At 37.8% G+C, this 25,227-nt stretch overlaps 3 protein-coding genes across 3 annotated transcripts; 2 read left to right on the forward strand and 1 right to left on the reverse strand.

Moving 5' to 3' along the window:
* The first annotated feature begins 8,374 nt into the window (after positions 1–8,374).
* Positions 8,375–14,512, forward strand: LOC112767402 (pathogenesis-related thaumatin-like protein 3.5). Its single transcript, XM_025813263.3, has 4 exons — positions 8,375–9,843; positions 10,167–12,493; positions 13,265–13,538; positions 13,920–14,512. Exons 2-4 carry the CDS (start codon positions 12,010–12,012, stop codon positions 14,119–14,121), a joined length of 960 nt encoding a protein of 319 aa, XP_025669048.1. The 5' UTR covers positions 8,375–9,843; positions 10,167–12,009; the 3' UTR covers positions 14,122–14,512.
* LOC112767405 (uncharacterized) lies at positions 8,455–9,158 on the forward strand. Its single transcript, XM_072222691.1, has one exon. It carries the CDS (start codon positions 8,455–8,457, stop codon positions 8,890–8,892), a length of 438 nt encoding a protein of 145 aa, XP_072078792.1. The 3' UTR covers positions 8,893–9,158.
* Positions 14,513–14,872: 360 nt separating the features above from the next.
* On the reverse strand, positions 14,873–16,599 carry LOC112767404 (uncharacterized). Its single transcript, XM_025813264.3, has 4 exons — positions 16,384–16,599; positions 15,649–16,170; positions 15,298–15,353; positions 14,873–15,214 (listed from the first exon to the last, which is right to left on the reverse strand). The coding sequence occupies exons 1-4, from the start codon at positions 16,433–16,435 to the stop codon at positions 15,056–15,058; spliced, it is 789 nt and encodes a 262-aa protein (XP_025669049.2). The 5' UTR covers positions 16,436–16,599; the 3' UTR covers positions 14,873–15,055.
* Positions 16,600–25,227: the final 8,628 nt, after the last annotated feature.

Raw genomic sequence — 25,227 nt, forward strand, 5'->3', positions numbered from 1 at the left:
GTATAGTAGTCGGTGGCTACTATTAAGTACTTGACTTGTCCTGGACCGACAGGAAACGGGCCCAAAAGGTTGACTCCCCACTAGGCAAAAGGTTGAGCGGCCATTATCGAACCGAGCTCCGTTGCTGGGCACTTGTGGAAGTTAGCGTTCTCTTGACATTTTTTGCACTTTTTCACGAATTCCTGGACATCTTCCATCATGGATGGCCAGTAGTAGCCGGTCCTAACGAGATTTCAGGCTAACGCTTTTCCCCCAATATGGTGTCCACAACATCCTTCATGAACTTCTCCTAAGACGTAACCCGTCTGGTCAGGCCGCAAGCACTTTACTAGGGGTTGACTGAGTCCCCGTTTGTACAGTTGGCCTTGTATGGCCACGTACTTGGCTGCCTCCCTTCTTATCTTCTTCGCTTCCTCCACATATCTAGGGAGGTTACCATCTTTCAAGAAGGCGAGAATTGGGTCCATCCACGAGGGGGAGTTCGTTGCTTGCGCCATGTATAAGGTCACCGTTGGTTCCATAATCAATCCTTGGATTAGGGATCGATTTCTGGACCCTGGCTTCGTGCTTGCCAACTTTGATAAGAGGTCAGCTCGGACGTTCCTTTCCCTGGGGACATGCTGGATCCTGAGTTTATCGAAACCTTTGATCAACCTCCTCACCCTCTCTAAGTATTTTTGAAGCAAAGGATCTCTGGCTTGGTAAGTTCTATTGATCTGGGAGGTAACGATATGGGAGTCACTGTTGATCTCTACTTGCGCAGCCTGGACCTCTTTCGCTAAGAGTAGGCCGCCAATCAAGGCTTCGTACTCCGCCTAGTTATTTGAGACCGAAAAGTCGAATTTGATTAGCTGCACGTAAACCATTCTGGTCGAGCTTTCGAGTATTATTCCTGCCCATCCAAACGTCTGGTTGGAGGCCCCGTCGACATGGAGCTTCCACCGTGTGTCCGGTTTCTCGTGGGGTCCCCCGGTACTTCTACCAAGAAATCTGCCATTGCCTGAGCCTTGATCGTATGCCTGGGTTCATAGTTCAAATCATACTGCGATAGCTCGACCGCCCATGTCATCATTCGGGCCGTTAGATCGGGATTTTGTAAGATATGGTAGATTGCTTGGTCGGTTCTTACGATGTTCCGATGCCCCTGGAAGTACTGCCTTAATCTCCGGGAGGAGGTTAGGAGTGCATAAGCCAGCTTTTCCAGGTTGGTGTACCTTAGTTCTGTGCCATGTAGCGCTTTGCTGATGAAGTAGACCGGCTGTTGTGTTTTGCCCTCTTCACGGACGAGGACGGCTGCTAAGGCCTCATCTGAAACTGCCAGGTACAAGAACAGGACTTCACCATTTCTGGGCTTGCCCAAGACTGGTGGGGCTGACAGTATCTGCTTGAAATGATTGAAGGCTTCTTCGCATGCTGGCGTCTATTCGAAGGCTATTTCCTTCTTCATGAGATTGAAGAAGGGGAGAGCCTTGGCAGCCGAGACTCCGAGGAAGCGGGATAAAGCCGTGAGTCTTCCGGCCAGCCTCTGCACGTCTTTGATACATCCTTGGCTTATCATTCGTACAACAGCTTCGCACTTGTCTGGGTTGGCCTTGATCCTTCTCTAGGTTATCATGAAGCACAGAAACTTTTCGGCTTCCATGGCGAAGATGCATTTGAGAGGGTTGAGTCTCATGTTGTGCTTATGAAGGGACGTGAACACAGTCTCATGATTGGCTGATTTTTACCAAGATATCATCGACATAAACCTCCACCGACCTGCCGGTGAGGTCGCCGAAGACTTTATTCATTAGCCTTTGATAGGTTGCTCCTGCATTCTTCAAACCAAACGGCATCACCCTGTAGCAGTATGTGCCTGCTGGCGTTATGAACGCCGTCTTTTCCTCATCGGGTCGGTGTATCGATATTTGGTTATACACAGAATACGTGTCCATGAAGCTCAAATACCAACACCCAGCTGCTGCATTGACCAAGACGTCGATGTTTAAGAAAGGGAAGGAGTCCATCGGATATGCCTTGTTGAGGTCCGAATAGTCAACACACATCCTCCATTTCCCGTTGGCTTTTTTGACGAGGACTAGATTTGATAACCAAGTCGAGTACTCGAGCTCTCTAATGAACCCAGCTTCTAACAGGCTGGCCGCCTGCTTGGCCACCTCGTTGGCCCTCTCTTGGGACATTTTTCTTCGCCTTTGGGTGATGGGCTTGGCGTCTGGGTTTACGGCAAGCCGGTGGAACATGAAATCGGGATTGACCCTAGGCATGTCAGCTGGAGTCCAGGAAAATAGATCACCATTTGCCCTGATGGCCTCTATGAGGGGCTCTTTTAAGTTATGGGGGAGTTTTTATTCAGGAAAGTGAATTTCTCCTCCGTACTTCCTACTCGGAACTTTTCAAGGTCTCCCTGGGGTTCCGGCCTCGGCTTGTCGTTTATCCTTGTGTCGAGATCAGCTAGGAAGAACCCAGATGCCTCTTTCAACTTCCTCTCCAACGACAAATTGGCATTGTCACAAGCGACAGCCGTCTCCAGATCTCCCTTGAGGGATTCGACTGATCCGTTGTCGATAACAAACTTCATGACCAAGAATTTGGTGCATATCACTGGGGAGAGCTCGTTTATCGTCTTCCTTCCTAGGATAACGTTGTAGGCCGTGGAGTCCCTCAAGACAACGAACTCCTCCATTACTGATTTCTTTCCGTCGTCTGACCCCACGCAGACTGGGAGCGTGACTATTCCATCAAGCTTTATATAGTTGTCCCCAAGGCCGATGACTCCGTGTTGGTAGGTCTTGAGGTCGGCTTCCCTAAGTCCTAGGGCATCGAAGACATTCCCGAACATGATGTTCGAGTCTACGCCCGTGTCGACAAGAATTCGCTTGACAATGCCAATTCCAACCCTTGCCGTGATCACCATAGGGGGTTCTCTGGGAAGTCTCAAATCCACTGGTCCTCTGGGCCAAAGGATATCCTGGGTAGTTCTCTGGACTGCGTCCCGAGTCCACCCGACGACACTGCCAAGACTTTGGCGTCCTTCCTTGTTGCCGACTTCGACTTGGGGGCCGTGTCTCGCCCCACTATCACATTAAAAACTACTGTGGGGGTGTTATCAGCGTTTTCCGTCGGTCCTGGCCTCGGTTTCACGGCTCGGCTTCGGTCTTCCTTGGATCTTTCGCATTCCCTTTTCCTCGGCTCCCTGATGAATTGGGAGAATTCGGAGAGCTTACCTTCACAGATAGCTTGCTCTAAGGCATCCTTCAAATCGAAACAATCCTGAGTCTTGTGGCCAAAACCCTTGTGGTAGTCACAATACAGGCTCTTATTTCTGCCCGTCCTATCTTTCAGTTGGTGGGGTTTCGACAGAATCCCCTTGTCCACTATCTGCTGGTATACCTCCGTTATGGGGGCTGGGGGGTATAATTTGTAAATTTCCCCACCCGAAAAAATAATTTGGGTTGTTTTGGCGATGCTTCTTCCTTGAGGACCTCTCGCGGCTTATCCGAATAAATGGGTTGGTGCGGGAGGGGCGGTTAGCCGGCTGCCGTTTATTGGCCGCGACTACCTGGCTAACCTCCTCGCCGTTGATGTATTCTTTGGCCAAGCTTTGAATTTCTTGCATCGTCCAGACGAGTTTAGTGGTGAGGTGCTTCCTAAAGTCCTCGTTTGACAGGCCATTCGCTAAGCACAGGCTGGCCACTGAATCCGTCAAGCCATCTATTTTCAGGCACTCATTGTTGAACCTATCCAGGAACCTCCTGGTCAGTTCTTCAGGTTTCTGAGTGATCCCTAGCAAGTTGATGGGGTGCTTTGCTTTGGCTATGTGTGTGGTGGACCTTGCTAAGAAGCTGCGCAATATGTCCACGAAGGCCATAATGGACTCTTGCGGAAGCGTGTTGAACCATCGGATCGCCGACCCTGCCAACGTTACCGGGAACGCGCGGCATCTTACTGCGTTGCCGATTCCCTCAAGATTCATCCTGCCCTCGAAAGTCGTTAGATGCTCTTGGTGGTCCTTGGTCCCGTCGTACTTCATATCCGTTGGTTTGTCGAAGTGCTTGGGTAGGCGAACTTTGAGGATGGAGGGATGGAAAAGGGTCGTGCCCATGATGACGGGGTCCCGTTTTTTCCTTCCTCGGTTTCCATGTGTTTCCCCGTGGCCCTCGGTCCTTTCGAGTGTGCCGGAGCAGGTACGAGCATTGGTCTCGACCCGTCTGCCATCCTCCTCTTGCCACCCTCAGCCCTCCTGAGCAGGGATCGGGTGCAGGACATGCTGTGCTTAGTGTCCCTACTACAGGAGGGGCGATATCGGTCTCGTGTCGCTAGCTCACGTTTGAGATTATGCATCGTGCCTGAGCTCCTGAATGATCCTCGCGTGGTCGTCTCCCATCCCCCCGAAAGGGCACCTTTCGGAAGATCGGGAGCGTTGATTTTCTTTCTGCGTCACGGGTCTCGACTGCTCGCGAGAAGCGACCACAGAGCTCACCCTGCTCCTCAGGTGGGCTCCTCCTTCTTCGCGAAGCTCATTAGAGTGTGGGAACAACACCGCCATTCAATCGACGTCCCCACAGACGGCGCCAATGTTCGTTTGATCGGGTCTAGAACGGGTCGGGTTCTGTGTGTGAGTGGAAGGTTGGGAGGACTCGCTGGGAGTGAGATGCGAACGGGGTTCTTCCGAGCTGACAATGTGGGAAGAGGGGGAGTGTCACCTGCAAAAAGGACTCCGGCGCTCAAGTTAGTGTCCGTACAAGGGGTGGCAATTAGGTATAAGGTAGGTGACGTACCTGGGGGAGGGGTAGACCCCTCCCCTTATATAGTCTGTACTTAGGGCGGGTCCCACATGGGCAGACCCTCTTTCCTGAAAACTTCCTACGCCAGCTGTCCAGGTTCACGCAAAGGGGGATGTGGTTCGGGTCACCTCCTAATTCGGACTCGGTAACCCGTCGGGTCGGGCGGTCATCCGGGCCCAAGTCTTAGGTTTGATGGGCTGGGCCAGAACATAAATATAAAATAAATACATTGAAAACTTAAATCTTTTATATTCTAATAAAAATCTTTTATTTTTATAATCTTAACATGTGTCTTTAAGACTGAAGGTTGTGGTAGGCTTAGAGAAGGGGGAGTTGAATCTATGCCTTTCTTTTAAGTTGCTGTTATGACCCTTTTAAAACAAACTTTGAATTCTGATTCTATTTGAACTCAGCAGCAGAAATTTATGAGACAATTTATTTTTGTCTCATGAATATCAGAAAACAGAACACAGCAGAGAAGAGAAAAGCTAACACCAGCATGTATCCTGGTTCGGTTGCCTTGTGCTATGCAACCTATGTCCAGTTTCCTCCACAACTATGGAAGAATTTTCACTATAGTTAACAGTATTACATACACCAATTCCACAGGATTGACCCAATTCTTTCACACTCAAGTTCTAACCTAACTTGACATTGACTATGCTAATACCTAACTATTCACTCTTAGTGCTAACCCAACTAAGAAATGGATACCTCACAGGTACAAGATACAAGACATAAACATACCTAAAGAAATCAGAAAATAACTCTAAGCTTTTCTCTCAAGTGTATCACTCAGCCTTTTTTCACTCATGGCTTTTACTTGAGCTTTCTCACAATGCCTTTTCTCACAAGAAATTACAGAAAGATAAACATAGAAAAGTACATCACAATCTGTAAAACATGAAGGAGATTGACTTCATCAACAGCCTCTGTGCTAACTAGATTAGCAAGTCTCTGATTTAGTTCTTCATACTGGCGGAATGCACCTTTTGATTAGGTTACACTGTCCAGTTAGTTGAACTTCTTTAAAGAGCTCTCTCAGAACAAAACCTCTATTCACTAGTTTTCTCTCCTTTTTTTTCTGAATGAACAGCAAAACCTCTTTTATCTCCTTGCATGTTGCTGGGTTCTTCTTTCAAGGTCAACACTTTGAGCCTTGAGCTTCACCAACCCACAGATTCACTTTTTCTCATTAATCCCCATAGTAGAAACTCTTCTTCTGACTTCCTCATCTTGACCGAAAGCCATAAAGCAGTAACCATAGAAATCTTCCCATGGTCAACTTGATCTTAGCCATTGAGAAACTACTTGGTCTCCAAGTATCACTTGTGACCGTAGATGTACAGCAGAATAGGGCAGAGAACAACTTTCCCTTGAACGCCATTTTCGGATAGAGCAGAGAGTTGGGAAGAAGAGAAGAAGATCTGATGCATGCAAGATGAGATGTGTTACCTTTAACCTAAGCTTGATTTGGTTTGGATTTTCTGATTAGACTTCTGTGTTTCAAGCTTAATCCTTCTCTCTCTTGCTTCTTTGGTGATTTGCTTAGGGAGGAAGCTCTCTCTCTTTCTCTTTCTTACTTTTCTGAAGCTCTGATTTGACTATGACAAAAGAGAGGGGAACGTTGCTTTGGTTGGAGCAATATGGAGGAAATTGAAATTAAGCTGGGTTTGGTTCGGGTATTCATTTGAGCAACCCATCTGACTTCTTTCTTTTCTTTTCCTTGGGCTCCTATTTTGTTTTCAGCCCACCATTCTTTTCTATTTGCTTTTCATTCCATTTGGGCTATGGAATTGGATTTGGCCTGCAACAATAAATAATTAGTAACATATACTTATTAATTAATCAATACTAATTATTTATTTTTCCAAAAATAATGTTTGTCATCACTAATTAATTTAGTTAATTTCTTAACTCAACAAAGACACAACAAATAAATATTTTTTAAAAAATATTTGAAAAAATACTTAATTTGGTCTCTAAAATTATACTCGAACCTCAATTTAGTCCTTGAAATTTCAATTGCCTCAATTTAGTCTCTAAACTTTTCAATTGACTTTGTGACAGAAACCACCGAAGAGACTAATATGATTAAACTTTGAAAATAAGACAATTGAAACTTCAAAGACTAAATTGAGGTTTGAGTGTAATTAAAACAATTGAAACTTTAAAGACTAAATTGAAATTTGAGTGTAATTTGAGGGACCAAACTAAATATTTTCTCAAAAAAAATGGTTAATTTCCATCTCAACTATTGAAAATAATGATAATAATAATAATAATAAAGACTAAAGAGTGTCAAATAGACCACATATACACTAAACTAAATAAAAATATAACTCCTCAAATAATAGATTAATTTTGTCTATTATTAACCATTTTTGATGTATACATTAAAATTTTGATTCTATTATATGTATTTTTATGATCTTAAAAATATTTTTTTTTGTATACTTTTGTCCATCTCATCGTAGAAGCATTAGAAGTGAAAAAGGGGTGATGGGTTGAGAAAGAAAGTTGGAGTTGTGATCCGATAGTTCATCCAAAATTGTAGGTGAAACATGGTTGCTGATTCTGACACTTGTCATCACCCGACCCGAAACGGGTTGCATTTGGACCGCAATTTGCCCGAAATTTGGCGTTCATTTGCGTTTGTTATGATCGTTTTTTGGTTTTGTCCGTACTCTCTTTCCAAGTGCAGTGTCCACCATCACAGTCCGGTTTTTCTATAAATACTCCACGCTTTGTGCTTCATTCCTCGCTTTCTTTTTCCTTTTCTTTTAGTTTCAACTAGAGAGAGAGTGACTTTCCTAGAGAGAGAGAGTTAGGTTTTTTTGTTTTTTCATTAATTTTTTTTGTTTGTTTTTGTGGTTTTGGTTTGTGTTTTCTATCGTTGTTTTGTAGGTACTGAGGAGGAAGAAAACTCGGAAGATTGATTTTCGTTGAAGAGCGTGTGAGTTTATTTTTTTGGCTTTTTTTTTTCTTTTTTATTTTTTTGGCTTTTCTGTGTGTTTGGTTCACTTGTGATCCTAAATAGCATAAATTTATAGTTGTAATGCTTATGTGTTTTTTGAATTTTGCCATGAATTGTTGTGGGAATTATTATCCTGGGGTTTTGTGGACAAAAACGGTAGTGTTGGTTAGGTTTTCACTAATGAATAATTACTATTTTATTGTTTATTTATTTATTATTGCAGTGGCTGTGTCAATTTTCATATCGTATTGTTTTTGAAATTTGAATTCTCCATGGTTTAGGTCTGATAGATGTGGCTATTTGTGTGACCCTATTTGTATGGTTTGTCAAAAGCTTGTTAATGTTTTGTATAGGTTGCATTCAATGATTAAAGTCGAATTTATTGAAGCAGTTTTTAATATTCCATGTGATAGAACCCTTATTTTCTTTTTCCTGAAAGGGAATGAATAGTTACATAAGAGTGTGAAATTAGTTCATTGTTTGCGAGAAAGGTTATAAGCAAAATTAGTTTGTGAATCAAGAAGAATGCAGTCGTTGTTATATTCTTTAAAGACAGAAAGGGCAGTTTATGTTGAGTTTGACTCCATTCTGTTTTGTTGTGGTGGGGCTGCAGACGATTTGGGAAAGGCCTTGAAGTTGGCGTGTATTAGATTGGAATCTTAGAAGTTGCTGTTTGGATTTTCGATCGAAAGAATGGAGGTATATGGCAAATCTATGGTTGCAGCTCCTGCAAATGTTATTTATCTGTCAAGTATTTTGGGCCAAGATGGTCCTGTTCCTGTTCACAAATGTGACTGGAAATGTCAAAATGAAAATGTTTGCGGGAACATGTACCGCTGCAAGCTAACAGGGCTGACTCACATCTGTGATAAAAACTGTAACCAGAGAATTCTGTATGATAATCATAGCTCTCTTTGCCTAGCAAGTGGCAAAATTTTCCCCCTTTCGCAAGAAGAGGAACAAGCTGTGAGAGGTGTTCGCAGAAAGCTTGATGCAGAGAATTCGCTTGCTGATAGCTGTGGTTGTAAGCGGAGACGTGATGCACAATTCCACCCGTCTCCTTTCGAGAGATCCTTCTCTGCTGTCAGTCCTATCTGCAGCCAAGTTGGAGATGGCATGGATATGAGCTAGATATCTATTATTCAACTAAGAAGACTCTGTCATTTGACTCATTTTCTCTTATCCTTTTGAAATTGCTTTTTTACTTTTTCTATCGATAACAGAACTTGATCGTATTTGGTGGACTTGATGTGTCCCCATGTGCTGTAGGAAGTACTTACTTATATTTCTAGCATTAATGTAATGCAGTATTTGAGGTAGCTTTGCTTGACTGTTGAATGGGGATTTGAGCAGTATCTATGCACTAGTTAATGGCACATGAATTGACTTTGGTTTCAGTTTTGGGTTAACCTTATTGAGAGTCAGACTTTGAAAACTGACAAAAGGATGTGTTCTGGCATTTTAGAATGCTTGAATTTGATTATTGACCCGAATGATGTATACTCGGGAAATGTATTCAAGTTTCTACTTTATCTGTATTCTCAAGGCAGCCATATTATAGTATTAGTGTACTCATTAATAATGCTACTGTCCTGAATTGTATTATTTAACTTCTAGGGTTATGATAGACACCGAGTTTTGTAAGTTCAGGTTCCCTCCAGTTCCTCATATGAACAATCATATGAACAAGGTTGTCGGTAGGTTATCTGGTGAAATCTGATATAGTTTTTCACATGTTTATATGTTTTAATTCTCTTTTGATTTTCTTTTCAGCTTGATGTCTGTGGTTAGATGTAACCCATGCAGGTTTTGAAGCTTGTGCTGCAAAGGAACACTCGAAACATGCGATGCATACTGACTACTAACTAAATTCTTTTGATATAGAATCCCTATACATTATAACCTGAAATGTTAAGGAATATCATTTTCTTGATGCAGGTACAGGGGCTTGCAAATTCTGCTTGAGTCTGTCTTGGAATATGGAGGAAGAGCACAGTTATGTGATGAGCTCAGGCAAATAATCATGATCTTGATATGCTAAGTGGAAACAAAAGGATTGAGTTGAGAGCAGTTATGATGTGGGTGAGTGATATATTAACAATTTAGAAAGCTGAAACTATAGGCATGATCAATCTTAATTTAATTGGAATTATCTGCCATTATTAGAGACATTGTAGTGTGTGTGTTATATCTTGTAAAGTAGTTACTAGTAGGTGGCATAACCATCTTAAGGGTAAACTTCACTTGTTTAATCATCCTTTCACTATTTTAATATGTTTTCTGATTCTCAGTATTCCTATCAGCTGTATCTTTATTCTCTGATAACCATGATTAACAAACATTAGGCATTTGACTTTCGTTTATATTATCTATTTATCTTCTTTTATTTCCTTTTTCTTTCTTAGATTGTGGCATTGAGCAAATAATTGGGACCTTAGCAGGATACTTATCATCATCATCGCCATTTATATATCAAAAACTGATAATTAGACCTCTATATAGAAAGCAATACAGCTGGTTTCTTCTCAATATTTTATGGTATGTTTTTTAAGCTGATGATGTAAATCTTTTTGGTACATAAGCAGGTGGATAATTTAATGTCTTAGAATTCAGAGGTTTTGTGATGTATGTCTTATTCTGGGTTATGGTATTCTTCAACCAATGAAAGTTGGAGGATTATTATTATTATTATTATTATTATTAAAGGCTACTTACTTTGCCCATATTATTATTGTTATTGTTATTGTTATTGTTATTATTAAAGGCTACTTACTTTGCCCACCTGCTACTCATTCGGTTTTTCTGTTCTGTGTCGGGAGAAATTGGCTTAAAAAATTTCTTGATAATGATGATTTTATAGAAATAGATGGATATGTTATAGTTTGCTTTAAATTATGAAGTATTCTTTTGAAATTTGGCATATGGCATATACCTAGATCATAATATTGTTGTTTCACACACATCACGTTAATATATTATCATGTAAAATTATGCTTAGGCAGATACATGAATCTACCTCTGACTTGACACACACTAACCTTTTCCACGGAAATTTTGGCTTTTACGATGAGGGTTGTCTTGGTGGAGTCTGTTATGCGGTATATAGCAGCTATAGTATTCAACAATTTTTGTCAACAATAATTATCACTAGCATATCTATACCTGAAGTGAGATCTTGGTCAATGTAAAACTATTCCTTTGCTTCGCATGAAAGGTCAATAGTTGTTACATGTCAATGTCCCGAAGTCATTGCTCTCGGAGGTCAAGGAGTGTGTTAGGTGTGCTACCGAAGAAACATTTAAATACTCTAAAATATATTTATGTGACGTGATTCAAAAGTGTATTCAATATATGATCTAAAAATATCAATAATTATTTCTTTTTCATTTATAGTTCTTAAATGAAATGAGATTTAGGGTGAACTACAAAAAATACATTGTATTATTTTGTCACTGGCAAAATATTTTCAAATTTTGTTATTAATAAAAATATTTTTAAATAATTTAATAATCTGTCAAAAATGTCCAACTATAATCAGAGACTTCTTCTGTTAACAGAAAATCATTTTTCAATGTGATAGTCTCATTTGTCATATAAGAAGTTTACACTTTATAAATTGTGTATTTTTGTTACTTTTTAAAAATAATTTGACGGTTTTTTATAACAAAATTTAGAGATATTTTTGTTGGCGAAAAAATAATTTAGGAATATTTTTAGTAGTTTACCCGAGATTAAATTAAAAAATTGAATATATCACATTAAAGTATAAATATACAAATATTTTATGCTACGAAGGGAAAATAGGCACAGAAGTTTGCATCTGAGGTATTACCTAGTCAACATGCTTCCATGTATGAGGAATCCTATGTACATCCTTTTAGGATCATCCTATGTCAACATCCTAGAGCAAGATCAGAATCTGAGTCCTGACGCCGATTCTCCAATCATATGGGTTTCATAATATAAAATTTTCTTTTTCCATTTTTTTGTACAATTCCCATGAAACTGCAAAGAATAGCTTCTAAATTAGGCCATCCACAATATTAAGAAATACTAAACCCATAAAGTACATCTTGCGGCTGAGAATTTCATCAAAGTAAAGTAACGTTTTGTTGGTTTTTGTAATGCATGAATCATAAGTCATACATAGCATATAATGAGGTTTGGCCATTCCTTGGCTTATCAATTCTAATTTCTATCCGTTCTAATTTTCTACAAAGAGTACCATACAAATTACAATAATTAAAAATGTCACTATGGAAATTCCCAACTTTCTTTCTTGTTATGTTTACGTTCTTCTCTTGTTCTTTCTCTAGCATTTTCACAATAACCAACAACTGTCCCTATACTATATGGCCCGGTACCCTCTCCGGCGCAGGCTCGCCGTCACTTGCAACAACCGGATTCCGTCTAGACCCCGGCCTAAGTGTGAAACTCACAAGTGTTCCTGGGTGGTCCGGCCGGATATGGGCAAGGACTGGTTGCACTTTTGATGCAACCGGAACTGGCAAATGCCAAACCGGCGATTGCGGAGGAAGGCTTGAGTGTGATGGAAATGGTGCTGCTCCTCCTACCTCCTTGTTTGAGATAACGCTTGGTAAAGGCACTGATCAAGACTATTATGATGTGAGTATGGTAGATGGTTACAATTTACCATTGCTTGCTCAACCACGAGGTGTATATGGGGGTGCTGCTTGTAATGCCACAGGTTGTGTTACTGATATTAATAGAGGTAAGAATGTTAATTTAGAGTTCAAGAAATAATTTTACACCATGGTTCATTCGCATAAAAATTTAAATTTAAGATAATTAGTTAATTACAAAAAATAATTAGCAAAGCTAAACCGATTAGAAAAGAAAAACATGTATATATTTATCTAAAAGGAGTCAAGAGAAATAAGAAAAATAATCATTTCTGAATTTTATCTTTCAACGATCAATGAAACAAATCTATCTTTGACCAACTATCCCTCCTCCCACAAAATAAAAAGAGAATTTGGTATAAATTAATTAATATTTTATTACCATTGTTAAATTATAGTTAATTTAAAATAAAACTAAAACCTAAAATGACAGTTAATATGGAACAGAAGGATGATATAAATTATCAAAAATACTATGTACATACTAAAATTTATTTACCATATATTTATGTATAAATATTAACTAATTTTTAATGTGTATTTTATACTTCAATATGTATTTTATATGAATAATTGATTTGATGACTAAATTTTGATATACACTTGTTAACTTATATCATGCATTCATGCTTCCTTAATCCTTAAGTACTACCCTATATTTCAAATATTAAGCAATTATGCTAAAAAAAATTGACACCGTTCTTTAATTTTAATACTCAGCTATTTTGAATTGTCTAACCATCACCCCTTAATCTTAGCAAAGTTTTTCAAGTAATTTTAACTTTGAATCATATTCTAATAAAAAAAAATGACTAGTAGCTTTTTTCTTTTTTGACACAAAATAAATGAAATATATGTAGGTTGTCCGAAAGAACTTCAAGTGGTTGGTGGAGATGGATACCAAGGTGAAGGTGGTGTAGTAGGGTGTAGGAGTGCTTGTGAGGCATTTGGGTCAGACCAATACTGCTGCAGTGGAGCATTTGCAAACCCAACAACATGCCAGCCCTCTTATTATTCCACCATTTTCAAGAGGGCTTGTCCAAGAGCCTATAGCTATGCATTTGATGATGGAACAAGCACCTTCACTTGCAAAGCTTATGAATATGACATTGTTTTTTGTCCTAGCAGCTATAGGTATGCACAAAAACACATTTCTCTCCCTTGAATTCAATTCCTGATTAGTAGTCTTGTATGCTCTTAGCCACTTTAGAACGATGTTTCATAATAAAATATAAATACTTTAAATTAAAATATCATAAGTAGTTAAAAGTATATCTGACACGATGAGAATAGATCCTCTAATATTGATTTTTCTGATGACTTTTGTCATGTGTGATATCTCACAATTCATTTAAAATGAGACCCAAGTGAAATATCATACATGATAGAATCATGTGAAAAATTAACGAGACGATCTATTCTCCTAAACATGATTATTTTTGCATTCTCTTTCAAGTTATTGCCATACACGTGCAAGCAATTCAACTAATCAACTAATATCTTACAACGACACAGGAACAAAAAACCAAAGGGTACAGTTCTTCCTCCACCAATATCAATTACAGTTCCTCCTCCACCACAATCTATAACAGAGCCCTACGAGAAATTTCAGCAGGACAATTCTTCTTCAAATGCTCCCTTGTCCTTTGGAGTTCCAACCTTTCTCTTGGTCACCATGCTCTTGGCAATTCTGGCAATGACACAGCCATTGATGTGAAAAGAATGCTAGATGGTGTAATAGGTGTTTTTGAAGGGAATGGAGAAAAAGAAAGACCAAGTGAAGAAGCAAAAAAGTAAGGAACCAAATTAATGTGGAAGCTGCTTCTAATGCTCTTTTCATATGCTTGGAGATTATTAAGAACCACTGATTCTCTGCTAACAGCACTTACTGCTAATTTTATATTTACTTTACTCCTATCCTCTCAAGATAAGTTTTAAATGCTTTAATCAGAAGAAGAAAAAAAATGTTTCTATAAGCACACTTGGTCATTAGCAATGTAACATGGAGAAGTATTAAGACACTCTTATTATTTGAAATGTAATATCCTCAGCATGTGATGTACAAATTTGGATATCCAGAATTAAATGTTTATGGAACAGAGATGCAACCACTTGTGTATAGTAAGGCACTAAACCTAATATTAGATATTTTAATTGTATTGCAGTTGCAATCGACATAATTCAAGTGACCAATATCTCACTCAGCATTAGCAATTTAGTTTCTTAGCACAAGGTAATTCAGTAAATAAAAACATCTGATGAATTGTTCAACAATTTTGTTGATTTTCCTTTCAACAACTAAATTTTACCATATCCATTTAGATGCAGAAGATAGCAACTCAAATAATCTGCAAACAGAAATAAGCTCCCTAAACCTGATTTTAAAATTTACCAGATATTTGATTTTGCCTTGATAGAATTTCATGCAAAAAGCTTAGTATGATACAGCAGCATCTCTCAAGAAAAACTTGGGCACATAAAAACCAATACAATTCATTGAAATCACAAAAGGGAAACATATTTCATATTGTTAACATACAAAGCTAAACTACACTAAGGTCATCTCAGAATAATTGTCATCAAACTAGTGGCACAGAAAACCTATATTCTATATCAAGTTCTTTACAAAATCAACAATTAGAGAATTATGGTTACTCTATCAACTCAAAGTTCACTGGGCTTGAAGGCAGTTCCAAGTGTTCTTCATTGTTGCAGTGTTCTGGAGAGCTGATCCCACTCCAATGCCACATCCGGGACCGCCCTTCAGGAATCGACAGCTCAGGTTCCTCGTCAGATTCCCAGCTCTCAGACTAGAAACGACAGAGTTAGATAGAAACATGACAAGGAGAGAAAGACCAAGACCAGGATAAAAGTTAAGGATCTACAATCGAACCTCAATTTTGATATTCAAAGGTAGTTCAGCTGAAACCTTCAAGTCCCTAAAACAATCTGATCAAATCAAGAAATTAAAGAATAAATATGTAAACTATGTTTCAACCAGAACTTCACAATAAAAAATAAAATTTTTTGATGCGATGTGAATATAAAGCAGCTTTACAAGTGTATCCAATTACCTAAAGTCACCTAGCAAAAATAATTCTTTTCACATTGACAAAAGAACGGAAGTGATTGGACAACTTGCTTAAGTTTTAAGTGCATCAAAACTTATGTAATAGAAAACTAGCATTCCCCAAGTCCAGCAACAACAAAACACAATAACCGAACACGAACTTGTAATCGTTACCATTCATTATGAAGCGAAAATCCAGAGCCTTAGATTGTGCTTCGACACACCTCCGATGATCGTGCCGGCACATCTCTTCACCAATTGCAGTAGGAAAAAGAGGTTCCTCCTCTCTCAATGACTTCAGGGTTTTCTTTTCCTTCATCTCCAGCAGAGGCAACTTCCCTGTGTTTGAAATGTCAGAAAGAACCTTCCTACTGCCACCACCACCGGTCTTCGATTTCCCAGAAGCCGTGTTATTCGCTGTCCTGATGTTACTGGATTCAAGATTCTTTGCCTTTGCAGAAGAAGAAACAAAAACGGCTCCGTCGTTCATAATAACAGAGATGTTATTATTATTATTATTATTATTATTATTATTATTATTATTATTATTATTATCGAGATTAGACTTAATAATCTGTTTGGATGGACGAGTAACCGAAACAGAGGGTTTGGCTGAGGCATCGAGGGGTTTGTTCCCTGCATTATTGGATACATCAGAAAGAGGCTTTCTTCCCGAAACCCTAACTTTCCTGGGAGCTGCATAATCAAGAATCAGAAAGAAACAGTTAACACACCAAGAAATTTGTAGTTTTTTATTTTGCGAAAAAAAAAAAAAGTGGAATCGGCCAAGAGTCAAGTTTTCGATAATATGATTCGAATTTTCAGGAGTTCAATAGGATAAAAATAACTTAGATTATTGGTAGAAAACTCGGTTGAAAAAAAAAAAAAAACAGAAACGAGAAAGAGTACCGTAGGCGTTGGTGTCTTGAAACAAGCGCCCAGTTCGTGGTGGCGCTGCCATTTGTGTTGTGTTCAGGAGGTTGGAGATCAGGCAACCAGCACAGTGTGGAAGTTAGACTGGGTGGCGGAAGTGGCGGAAGTGGCGGAGGTATGGCGGTGCCGGCGGTCAAAGTAAGATTGTGAGAAACCGAAAGTGTTAATACTTAATACACACTCATCTTCCCCGTTTTTTAAATCGAGGGATTATGAGTTTATGACCGTTGTGGCAGTGAGAATGTCATAACTGCCCTCTACGCATAGTTGTAACCGAATCGGTAATCAGTCAAGTTACTGATTTATTAATTTATTGGTTTAACTAATAAATTATTAGTTGAATCAATAAAATAAATCTCACGTAAATAAAAATATAAAATAATAAAAAATTTAAAATTAAAATTTGAAATACACATTTTTATTAATATTTTATAAAGAATTTAAGTGTCAAATTTTAAAAATAATTAATATAAAAAAATATAAAATTTATTTGTACTATTACAATAATATCTTAATTTGACACAATAAAAGTAACAATTAATTCACAAAGTCTATCATCTAATCTAATTATAATATCAATAGATTTTAACACTAGCATAAAAACAAATAACCTTAATCACAATACTAGTATTAAAATAGATCAAGCACATTAATAAATTTTTAGTGAAATTTATATTTATATTAATAATGATACATCGTTAAAATATAATTAAGTTATAAATAGAGAATACAAAATTAAATTAAATTAGATATTTATAAAATTATGTAATTGAATGTATACTATATAATTATTATTTGTCATATATAATTATAAGGAGCATGATGGTTAAGTAGCAACAGAAAGATACTACAACACTAAGGTTCTTGGTTTGAACCTTGACAACAACATTTTGAAAATTTTTTCAAATAGACCGGTTCAGTTAGACCGATTTGCATTGATTTTGATCAGTTTTTTTTCGGTTTTTATTGGTTCACACCAGTTTTTTTTCTTGAATGGTTTAAGATTTGGTTCACCAATTTTTCAATCGAATCGGCCAATCCAGTTCAGTTTTAATTTATGCTTCTTTGCTTTTTCAAGATCGGATTTTTTCTTTATCAATAATGGTTAGACCGGTTTACACCGATTTTGATTGATTTTTTTCGGTTCTTATTGGTTCACACCAGTTTTCTTCCTTGAACGGTCCAAGGAGCAAACCAAATCGGCTTAGGATCTGGTTCACCGATTTTTCGGTCGAACCGGCCAGTCCAGTTCGATTTTAATTCATGCTTCTTTGTTTTTTCAATATCGAATTTTGTTCTTCATCAATAATGGTTAGAACTATGGGAAAATACTCTAATTCTGTCTTGGATTCTGATTTTATATTTGGAAAATTAATTTCGAAATTAGCTTAAAACTCATCTCACAATCTTCAATTATCTAGATCTAATTTGAATAAGTGACATATAATTCAACTAGTGATAATTCTTGAAGATTGTATGGCTTAAAATCAAAACTGTTCTTCACCTCTTCTCTTGATTAGTTGACCAAGAAATTGGCGATTACATGGGTTTAGAGAAATTAAATCACCAAGGAATTGAGGTTTGGTTATAAATGACTTGTTGTGAAAAGATTTTTGCATGAATTAAATAAGAAAGTATAAGCATTGTTCTTCCAAGAATTAAACATCTTCGAGACCTTCAACATTCTCATCTATTGATTTTCTTCCAACTTCAAAGCATTCTCTCATTCTCTTCCTCTGTGTTTCTTCTTTTCTTTAAGATCTACAATCCAAAATCTAAGGTTTGATCAATCTAATTAGAGATTTAATTAGACGTTGCTTGTCTCAATCCGTTAATCCTCGTGGAAACGATATCCACTCATCGTAGTATTGATGCCAGGGCATTTTGGCCAGTTTCACTGACCTTTTCTTTACTGTTTTTAGGGTAGTTTCATGTATTTCCTTAGAAAATAAGCTAGTTTTGGGTAGTTATTCACTTACATCTTGATTCAAGCATACATTGTGCACTTTACATGATTTCATGAGGATTTTGCATTAATTTAAGGACAAATTGGATGTTGCATTTCCCATGACTTGGATTAGAACTTTTGATGCACTTTATTGCTTGATTTCAGGACAAAGGAAGCAAAGAAGAACCACATTAGTGGCTACGTTAGTTACACTAACGTTAACACTAACGTGGAATGGGAGTAACTTGCAAAGTTAATGAGAAAAGTGATTGCCAATAACGCTCTCGAAGCCATCATTGCCCACGTTAAGAGTCACGTTAACTAAGTTAATGTGAATTCTAACGTGGAAGAAAGGAAATGGAGCCAACGTTAGTGACACTTAACATTATCACTAACGTTGGACCAAGCTCATAAGTGGCCACGTTAGTCACCACGTTAACTTAGTTAACGTGGCCTCTAACGTTAAGAAGAAAGGGGAGAAGCCAACGTTAGTGACATTCAACATTATCACTAACGTTGGCCAAGTCACACTAGGCCACGTTAACTCCCACGTTAACTCCCATGTTAACCTAGTTAACGTGGAAGTTAACGTGAAGCAGGGAGGTGACGTCAACGTTAGTGACACCCAACATTGTCACTAACGTTGGAAGGAGCCCACACATGCCACCATGAGCCACGTTAACTCCCACGTTAACTTAGTTAACGTGGAAGCTAACGTGGATAAAGGAATGTTGAGCCAACGTTAGTGACACTCAACTTTGTCACTAACGTGGGAGCTAAGGGGCACATTGAAACGTTAGTGACAATGTTAAGTATCACTAACGTTCTCGAAGGATGGCAAGCCTACGTTAAAAGAGCCACGTTAACTAAGTTAACGTGGACTCTAACATAGGGAAGGGGGAGGCTTCTCAACGTTATTGGGGTTGAGTCCCAATAACGTACGCGAAGGACAAAGAGGCAACGTTAGTGGCAACGTTTGTGCCACTAACGTTGAGGTTAACGTGGCTCTTACTTGGGTAAGGAACGTTAGTGAAAAAGTTGAATGTCACTAACGTTCTCGAACCTATATTTTCACTAAACGTTAACACCACTAACGCCCTGAGCAAAAGTCTCTGCCCACTTCACACTTTCTCTCTGCAAGTAAAGCCAAGCCCAATGAAGAAGATAACTGCTTCAAACTCAAGATCCAAAGGCCCAGACCCAAGACTTGAAGAACTAACTAGAAGAGTAGAAGAGTAGTATATATAGGAGTAGCTTTGAATTAATTAGAGAGTTGGAAAATAGAGGGAGCCTCTGGGCATAGAATTACTCTCTGTATTTTACTTTCTCTGCACTTCTAGTTTCATGATGTATTCTCCATCTTTGTTTTCATTTTCCAGAGCTATGAACAACTAAACCCCTTTCATTGGGTTAGGGAGCTCTGTTGTAATTTGATGGATCAATACTAGTTTTCATTATTCTTCTTCTATCTTTTCTCTTGATTTTACTTGAAAGCTTTCGGTCTTCATCCAATTAGGTAGTTATCTTGGAAAAGAAGCTATTCATACTTGGATCTCTTCTGAACCTTGAAAGAGGAATGAAGAGATCAAGCTAGAAATGCTTTCTCATGCTGGACCAAATTGGGTTTGAATGGATATGTGACTATAATCCTCTCAACACTTGATTTGGGAAATGCATGTGGTATAATCAGTGACCATACTTCATCTCTTCTCATGAGCAATTGACCAAGGAATTGGCTATTGATCAAGATTTGAGAGATTGAATTACAAGAAATTGTAATTCGATCACTTAAGATTGCCAAGGAGATCAATGAGTGCATTGATTGAGGAAGAGATGAAAATGAAATTGATCCGGAGAATGTAACATCTCCTGAGCCCAATGAACTCCCCATTCTTGATCTTACCCATTCTCTTTAATTTCTGTCATTTACTTTTATGAGCAATTCCCCCATTCTCATTTACAATTCTGCAATTTACTTCAGTAATTTACTTTCAGTTCTTTAATTCTAGCATTTACTTTTTCTGTCATTTACCTTCCCGGTTCCCGCCATTTTATTTTCTGCAATTCTAAAATCAAATCCTGGATTCGCTCAACTAGAACATTCCTCTAATTAAAGTTGCTTGATCAATCAATCCTTGTGGGATTCGACCTCACTCTATTGTGAGTTTTTACTTGACGACAAATTCGGTACACTTGCCGAAGGAAATTTGTTATGAGACAAGTTTTCCGTGCATCAAGTATTACTTAAACGATCTTGTGCACTTGCCAGCATTCGTGAGCATTAGTTTTCGCTCATCATCCTGTCTATTATTCACTCCTATTGCGCAGATAGCATGTGCACAATCGCGTTGTTAGTCTATTTTGCATTCCGTGCCTACGACATAGGATAGGTTGAGAAATAATGAGATAATTCTTAAAATGGTAAAAAAAAAGTTGAAAATGATGTAAAAGTATAGCTAATTTTTTTTACATTGGAATGTTATTAGTGATAACACCGCCTATGCTACACCTACGGTACATAGCCAGTCCCAAACCCGGATAAAGAAGGAGGGTTGTGTTAGGCCTTCGATAGCCAACATAAAAATTTAGTTGAATCTTCATAACATGGATCAAAGGCATTATTGCGCTAAATCTAGGTCGTTGTCCGAAAGTAAAGCACTGTATAGCTCGCATACAGTGTCAAATGAGCGAGAGCTGTTGCATCGGTACCCTGGTGTAGTGTTAAATGAGCAAGGGTTCCCGCGTTTTCGTAAACGGACGAAGGTAAATAAGCTAGTTCACAAAGAAAATGGTAAGGTAAATTTGGAGCGACATAAGGTTGAGATTTAGGACATGGAACATAGGCACTCTAACAGAAAAATCCAAGGAGGTGGTAGATACCATGACAAGGAGGAAGATTAACATTATGTGCCTACAATAAACAAAATGGGTGGCGCGAAGGCTAGGGAGTTGGATACCTCCGAGTTCAAACTTTGGTATATAGGAAAGGTGAATCCATTTTAAAGATTTACCATATAAAGATCTTATTATCTTAATAGAGAAAAATGAAATATAAACTAAAACAACAGAACAAGTGAAAAATGATGTGATCACTATCATTTCAAAGTTATAAGGGAAAAGGTGTAACCTGGAGCATCATAGCCAAAAGTACCAGCAAATGTTGTCCAACTATATGAACCAGGCTTGAGAAACTTAGCAGTCCCAAAATCTGAAACATGAGCTTCATACTCTAAATCCAACATAAAGGCCTATAAGCACACTCTCTTGGATAACTTAGCAGTCCAACTATCATTTATATTTATTTCTAAATATTCATTAAAATAATTCAAGGATACATCAGCTAGTCATTGATTAGAAGTTCTCGTGTTAGAAGATGAGTTCTTAGCTGCTACTCATTGATTAGAAGTTCTGTATACTAGTGCAGCTAAAGGAAAAAGTTTTGCAGACTAGAAGAAAGCATGAATAAACATATTTTCTCCCATGACCGAGATATTTTGTCTGTTTTGTATCGCTCTCATTCTTTAAATAAATGCATCATAGTATTTCACTGAATTCAATGTAACTTTCAAATGATGTATAATATCCATGCTTAATTTAGATACCTGAACAACTAGGAAAAAGGGAAATTTGACACCCAACACCTCAAGCAAATTATCCAATGCATCATGGAACTCCTTCTCTATAAGAATTGAAACAAAAACATTTTAAAGATTTCTGCATTACTAAAATTTGATTCTGGTCTGAGATCATCCATAAAAGGAAACCTGTGTAATCAAAACCATATCCTGGTTGAGGTTTATCACTGAATCCAAATCTTATCCAATCAGGTGCAAAGCAATGAAACCCTGCATCTGCCAACTGTAAAAAAAAAGAGAGGAAAAAGCATATATATGTTGAACAAAAACTGAAATAGTAAAAGTTACCAGGTACAAAAAATTATGTAGAGTTACCAGGTAATCGGAAACTTCCTCAACCTGGTCCATAGAGCAACTTTCAAGAGAGACAATCCCAGCCAGTCGGAGCAAAATTCAACTCTAGATAGCATAACTTCACGGACAAACCTTCCGAAGACAAGTAACAACCTTCACAATTATAAGAGTTCAGTGTCCTGTCGACATTCAAAGGTTTTAACTTAGGATTATACATCCTTAAATCAACGTGTAGTTGTTCAACATAAAGGTTCGAATCTGCCTTTATGACTTCAGGTTTGCCATCCTTTGACCAAAGAAGCACGCTTTGATGCACAGTAGAAGGTACAACCCCTACACCATGGATCCAATAACAAAGCATTATAACTAGCCTTTGATGGAACCACCACGAACACAGTGTTTCGTTCAGATGATCTAACCTTCACAATCAGAGTAACCAACCCTTTTGCTGGAGTCGAAGCCCTACTAAAATCTGTCACGGCAATGTTTGTGGGGACCAAGTCATCAAGATGTTTACCCACCTTTATTAACATCCTCTCAGGCAACAAACTGATTGCCGCCCCGCCATCGATCAGGACTTTGTTTACTTTGATCCCACTCAAAGTGGTAGTTATATGGAACGGGCAGAGATGAGACATTTGTTTTTCAGTAGGTGATGGGGGAGAATCGTTGGTTATGAATTTCACAAAAATAATCACGTTGCAAGTATAGATCTAAACTGACAATTAAACCTCAATCAAATTTAATTTGTTTGTCACAAAAGTAAACCCAATAAAAATCAACCGAAGTATTAAACCTCGGGTCATCTCTCAAGGAATTGTAGGGAAGTGTACTTATAATTGGTTATGGGATTTTATCTTTTTGGGTTTTGAAATAAGGAACAAGTAATGTAAATATCAAGAAAATAAAATAATAATTAAGAAAAGTCTTAGCAAGGATTGATAAATGGAATTCTTATCCCCATTATCATAGTCACTTGTGATAGTAATTGCCTTTTGCTCTCACTTAGTTAACCTCTAACAATTGAAGGTAAGTCAAGTGAGAAAATCAACTTAAATTCACAAGTCCTAATCAAAGACTAGAGTTAGTGAAGCTCAAGCCAACTAGCAAGTTTCAATCACCAACCAACAAGAGACTTATGATGATTCAAAAGTCTCCAATTAATCAATTCAAGCTAAGAGTATAAAAATCTAACTTAAAACCTTCCCAAGCATTTTATCAAACACTTGGAAGACACAACATAAAAATATAGAAAACTAACAAGGAATATTAAATCTAAACAACCAATTGCAAACATCAATAATAACAAACGAAGAAAGGAACAATAATTGTGAAATACCTCAAATTGCATTAAATAGAAAATTGAATCTAACATGAGAATTCATAAACTAAAATAGCAACATAAAGTAATCAACAAGGGAAATAAATAAACTAGAAAGTTAGAATAATTAAAAGTAGAAGAGAAAGTAAATTAAACTAAGATAGAAATCTGAAATTGAGAAGAATTAAAACTAAGAAACCTAAAATCTAGAGAGAGGAGAGAGCCTCTCTCTCTCCCTAGAAAACTACATCTAAAACCTAAAATTATGTGAATCAAAGTTGAATGATTGATTCCTTCACTCTGTAGTCTCTAATAAGTGTTTTCGGGCTTGAAACTGGGCCAAAAACAGCCTAGAAATTGTCCCTAGCGTTTTCTGATACGTGTAGCACGTGGCTCTGTCACGCGCACGCGTACGCGTCGCCTAACTGCATGGCAAATTGCATATCATTTTGAAGCCCCGGATTTTATCTTTCTAACGCAACTGGAATCGCCTCATTCGGACCTCTGTAGCTCAAGTTATGATCAATTTAGTACGAAGAGGTCAGGATTGACAGCTTAGCAATTCCTTCAATTTCTTGTATTCCTTCCACTTTCACATGCGTCCTTTCCATCCTCTAAGTCATTCCTGCCTTATAAACCCTGAGAACACTTGACAAATATATCACGGCATCGAATGGTAATAAGAGAGGATTAAAATTAGCAAATTTAAGGCCAAAGAAGCATGTTTTCTATCATAGCACAAAATTAGGAAGGAAAATGTAAAACATGCGAATTCTATGAATAAGTGTGAGAATAGTGGATAAAATCCACTCAATTAAGCACAAGATAAACCCTAAAAATGGGGTTTATCAATCTCCCCACACTTAAACATTAGCCTGTCCTCATGCTAAGCTCAAGAGAACCAAAAGAGTGAAGGTAGAATGGTAGAACTTATGCAATGCAACCTATCTGTATGAATGCAACTAAATGCAAAATGCTCTTACGTACTTGGTTAAAAGTAAGCAAATTTTTCAAGAAGAAATATGAACTGGATCTCACTAATTCAAATCATAAAATAAAGTACAAGTAAACTTGCAGAAGAAAATAGCTCATGAAAGCCGGGAACAAAGAATCGAGCATCGAACCCTCACTAAAAGTGTATACACTCTAATTACTCAAGTGTTTAAGGTTCGATTCTCTCAATTCTCTACTAACCTTACTTTCTAAGACTTGCTCTTCTTCTACCAATCAACAAATAATTTGATGCACAAATAGACATATCAAGAGGTCTTTTAAGGGTTGTAATGGGTTTAGGGTCAATGTAGGATTGTATTTGGCCAAGTGGACTAAAATCTGAATCCTTAATTAATTTAAACTTTCCACCTAACTTAAGCCAATCCATTTAATCAGAATATAAAACCTAACTATCCATTAACTATGTTTTGCCACATATCCATGCATCCCAATTTGAGTACAACTCATATGCATTGCTAACACCATTTACTTTGGGGCATTTTGTCCCCTTTTTATTATTTGCTCTTTTTTTTTTCTTTTTTCTTTTTTTTCCTTTTTCCTTTTCTTTTCTTTTGTTTTTTTTTTCAATGCATATGATTAAATTTTGAATGCAATAATATGTGCTCAAC

The sequence above is a fragment of the Arachis hypogaea genome, chromosome 17 (genome assembly GCF_003086295.3).
Source record: "Arachis hypogaea cultivar Tifrunner chromosome 17, arahy.Tifrunner.gnm2.J5K5, whole genome shotgun sequence".
Classification (NCBI taxonomy): domain Eukaryota; kingdom Viridiplantae; phylum Streptophyta; class Magnoliopsida; order Fabales; family Fabaceae; genus Arachis; species Arachis hypogaea.

Coding starts and splice junctions, on each gene's coding strand:
- LOC112767405 (XM_072222691.1), top strand. CDS start 8,455: ATGGAGGTATATGGCAAATCTATGGTTGCAGCTCCTGCAAATGTTATT.
- LOC112767404 (XM_025813264.3), bottom strand. CDS start 16,435: ATGGCAGCGCCACCACGAACTGGGCGCTTGTTTCAAGACACCAACGCC. Junction 16,171..16,383: donor TCAAGACACCAACGCCTACG/GTACTCTTTCTC, acceptor TTGATTATGCAG/CTCCCAGGAAAGTTAGGGTT. Junction 15,354..15,648: donor TTTTCGCTTCATAATGAATG/GTAACGATTACA, acceptor TGATTTGATCAG/ATTGTTTTAGGGACTTGAAG.
- LOC112767402 (XM_025813263.3), top strand. CDS start 12,010: ATGTCACTATGGAAATTCCCAACTTTCTTTCTTGTTATGTTTACGTTC. Junction 12,494..13,264: donor TGTTACTGATATTAATAGAG/GTAAGAATGTTA, acceptor AAATATATGTAG/GTTGTCCGAAAGAACTTCAA. Junction 13,539..13,919: donor TTTTGTCCTAGCAGCTATAG/GTATGCACAAAA, acceptor ACAACGACACAG/GAACAAAAAACCAAAGGGTA.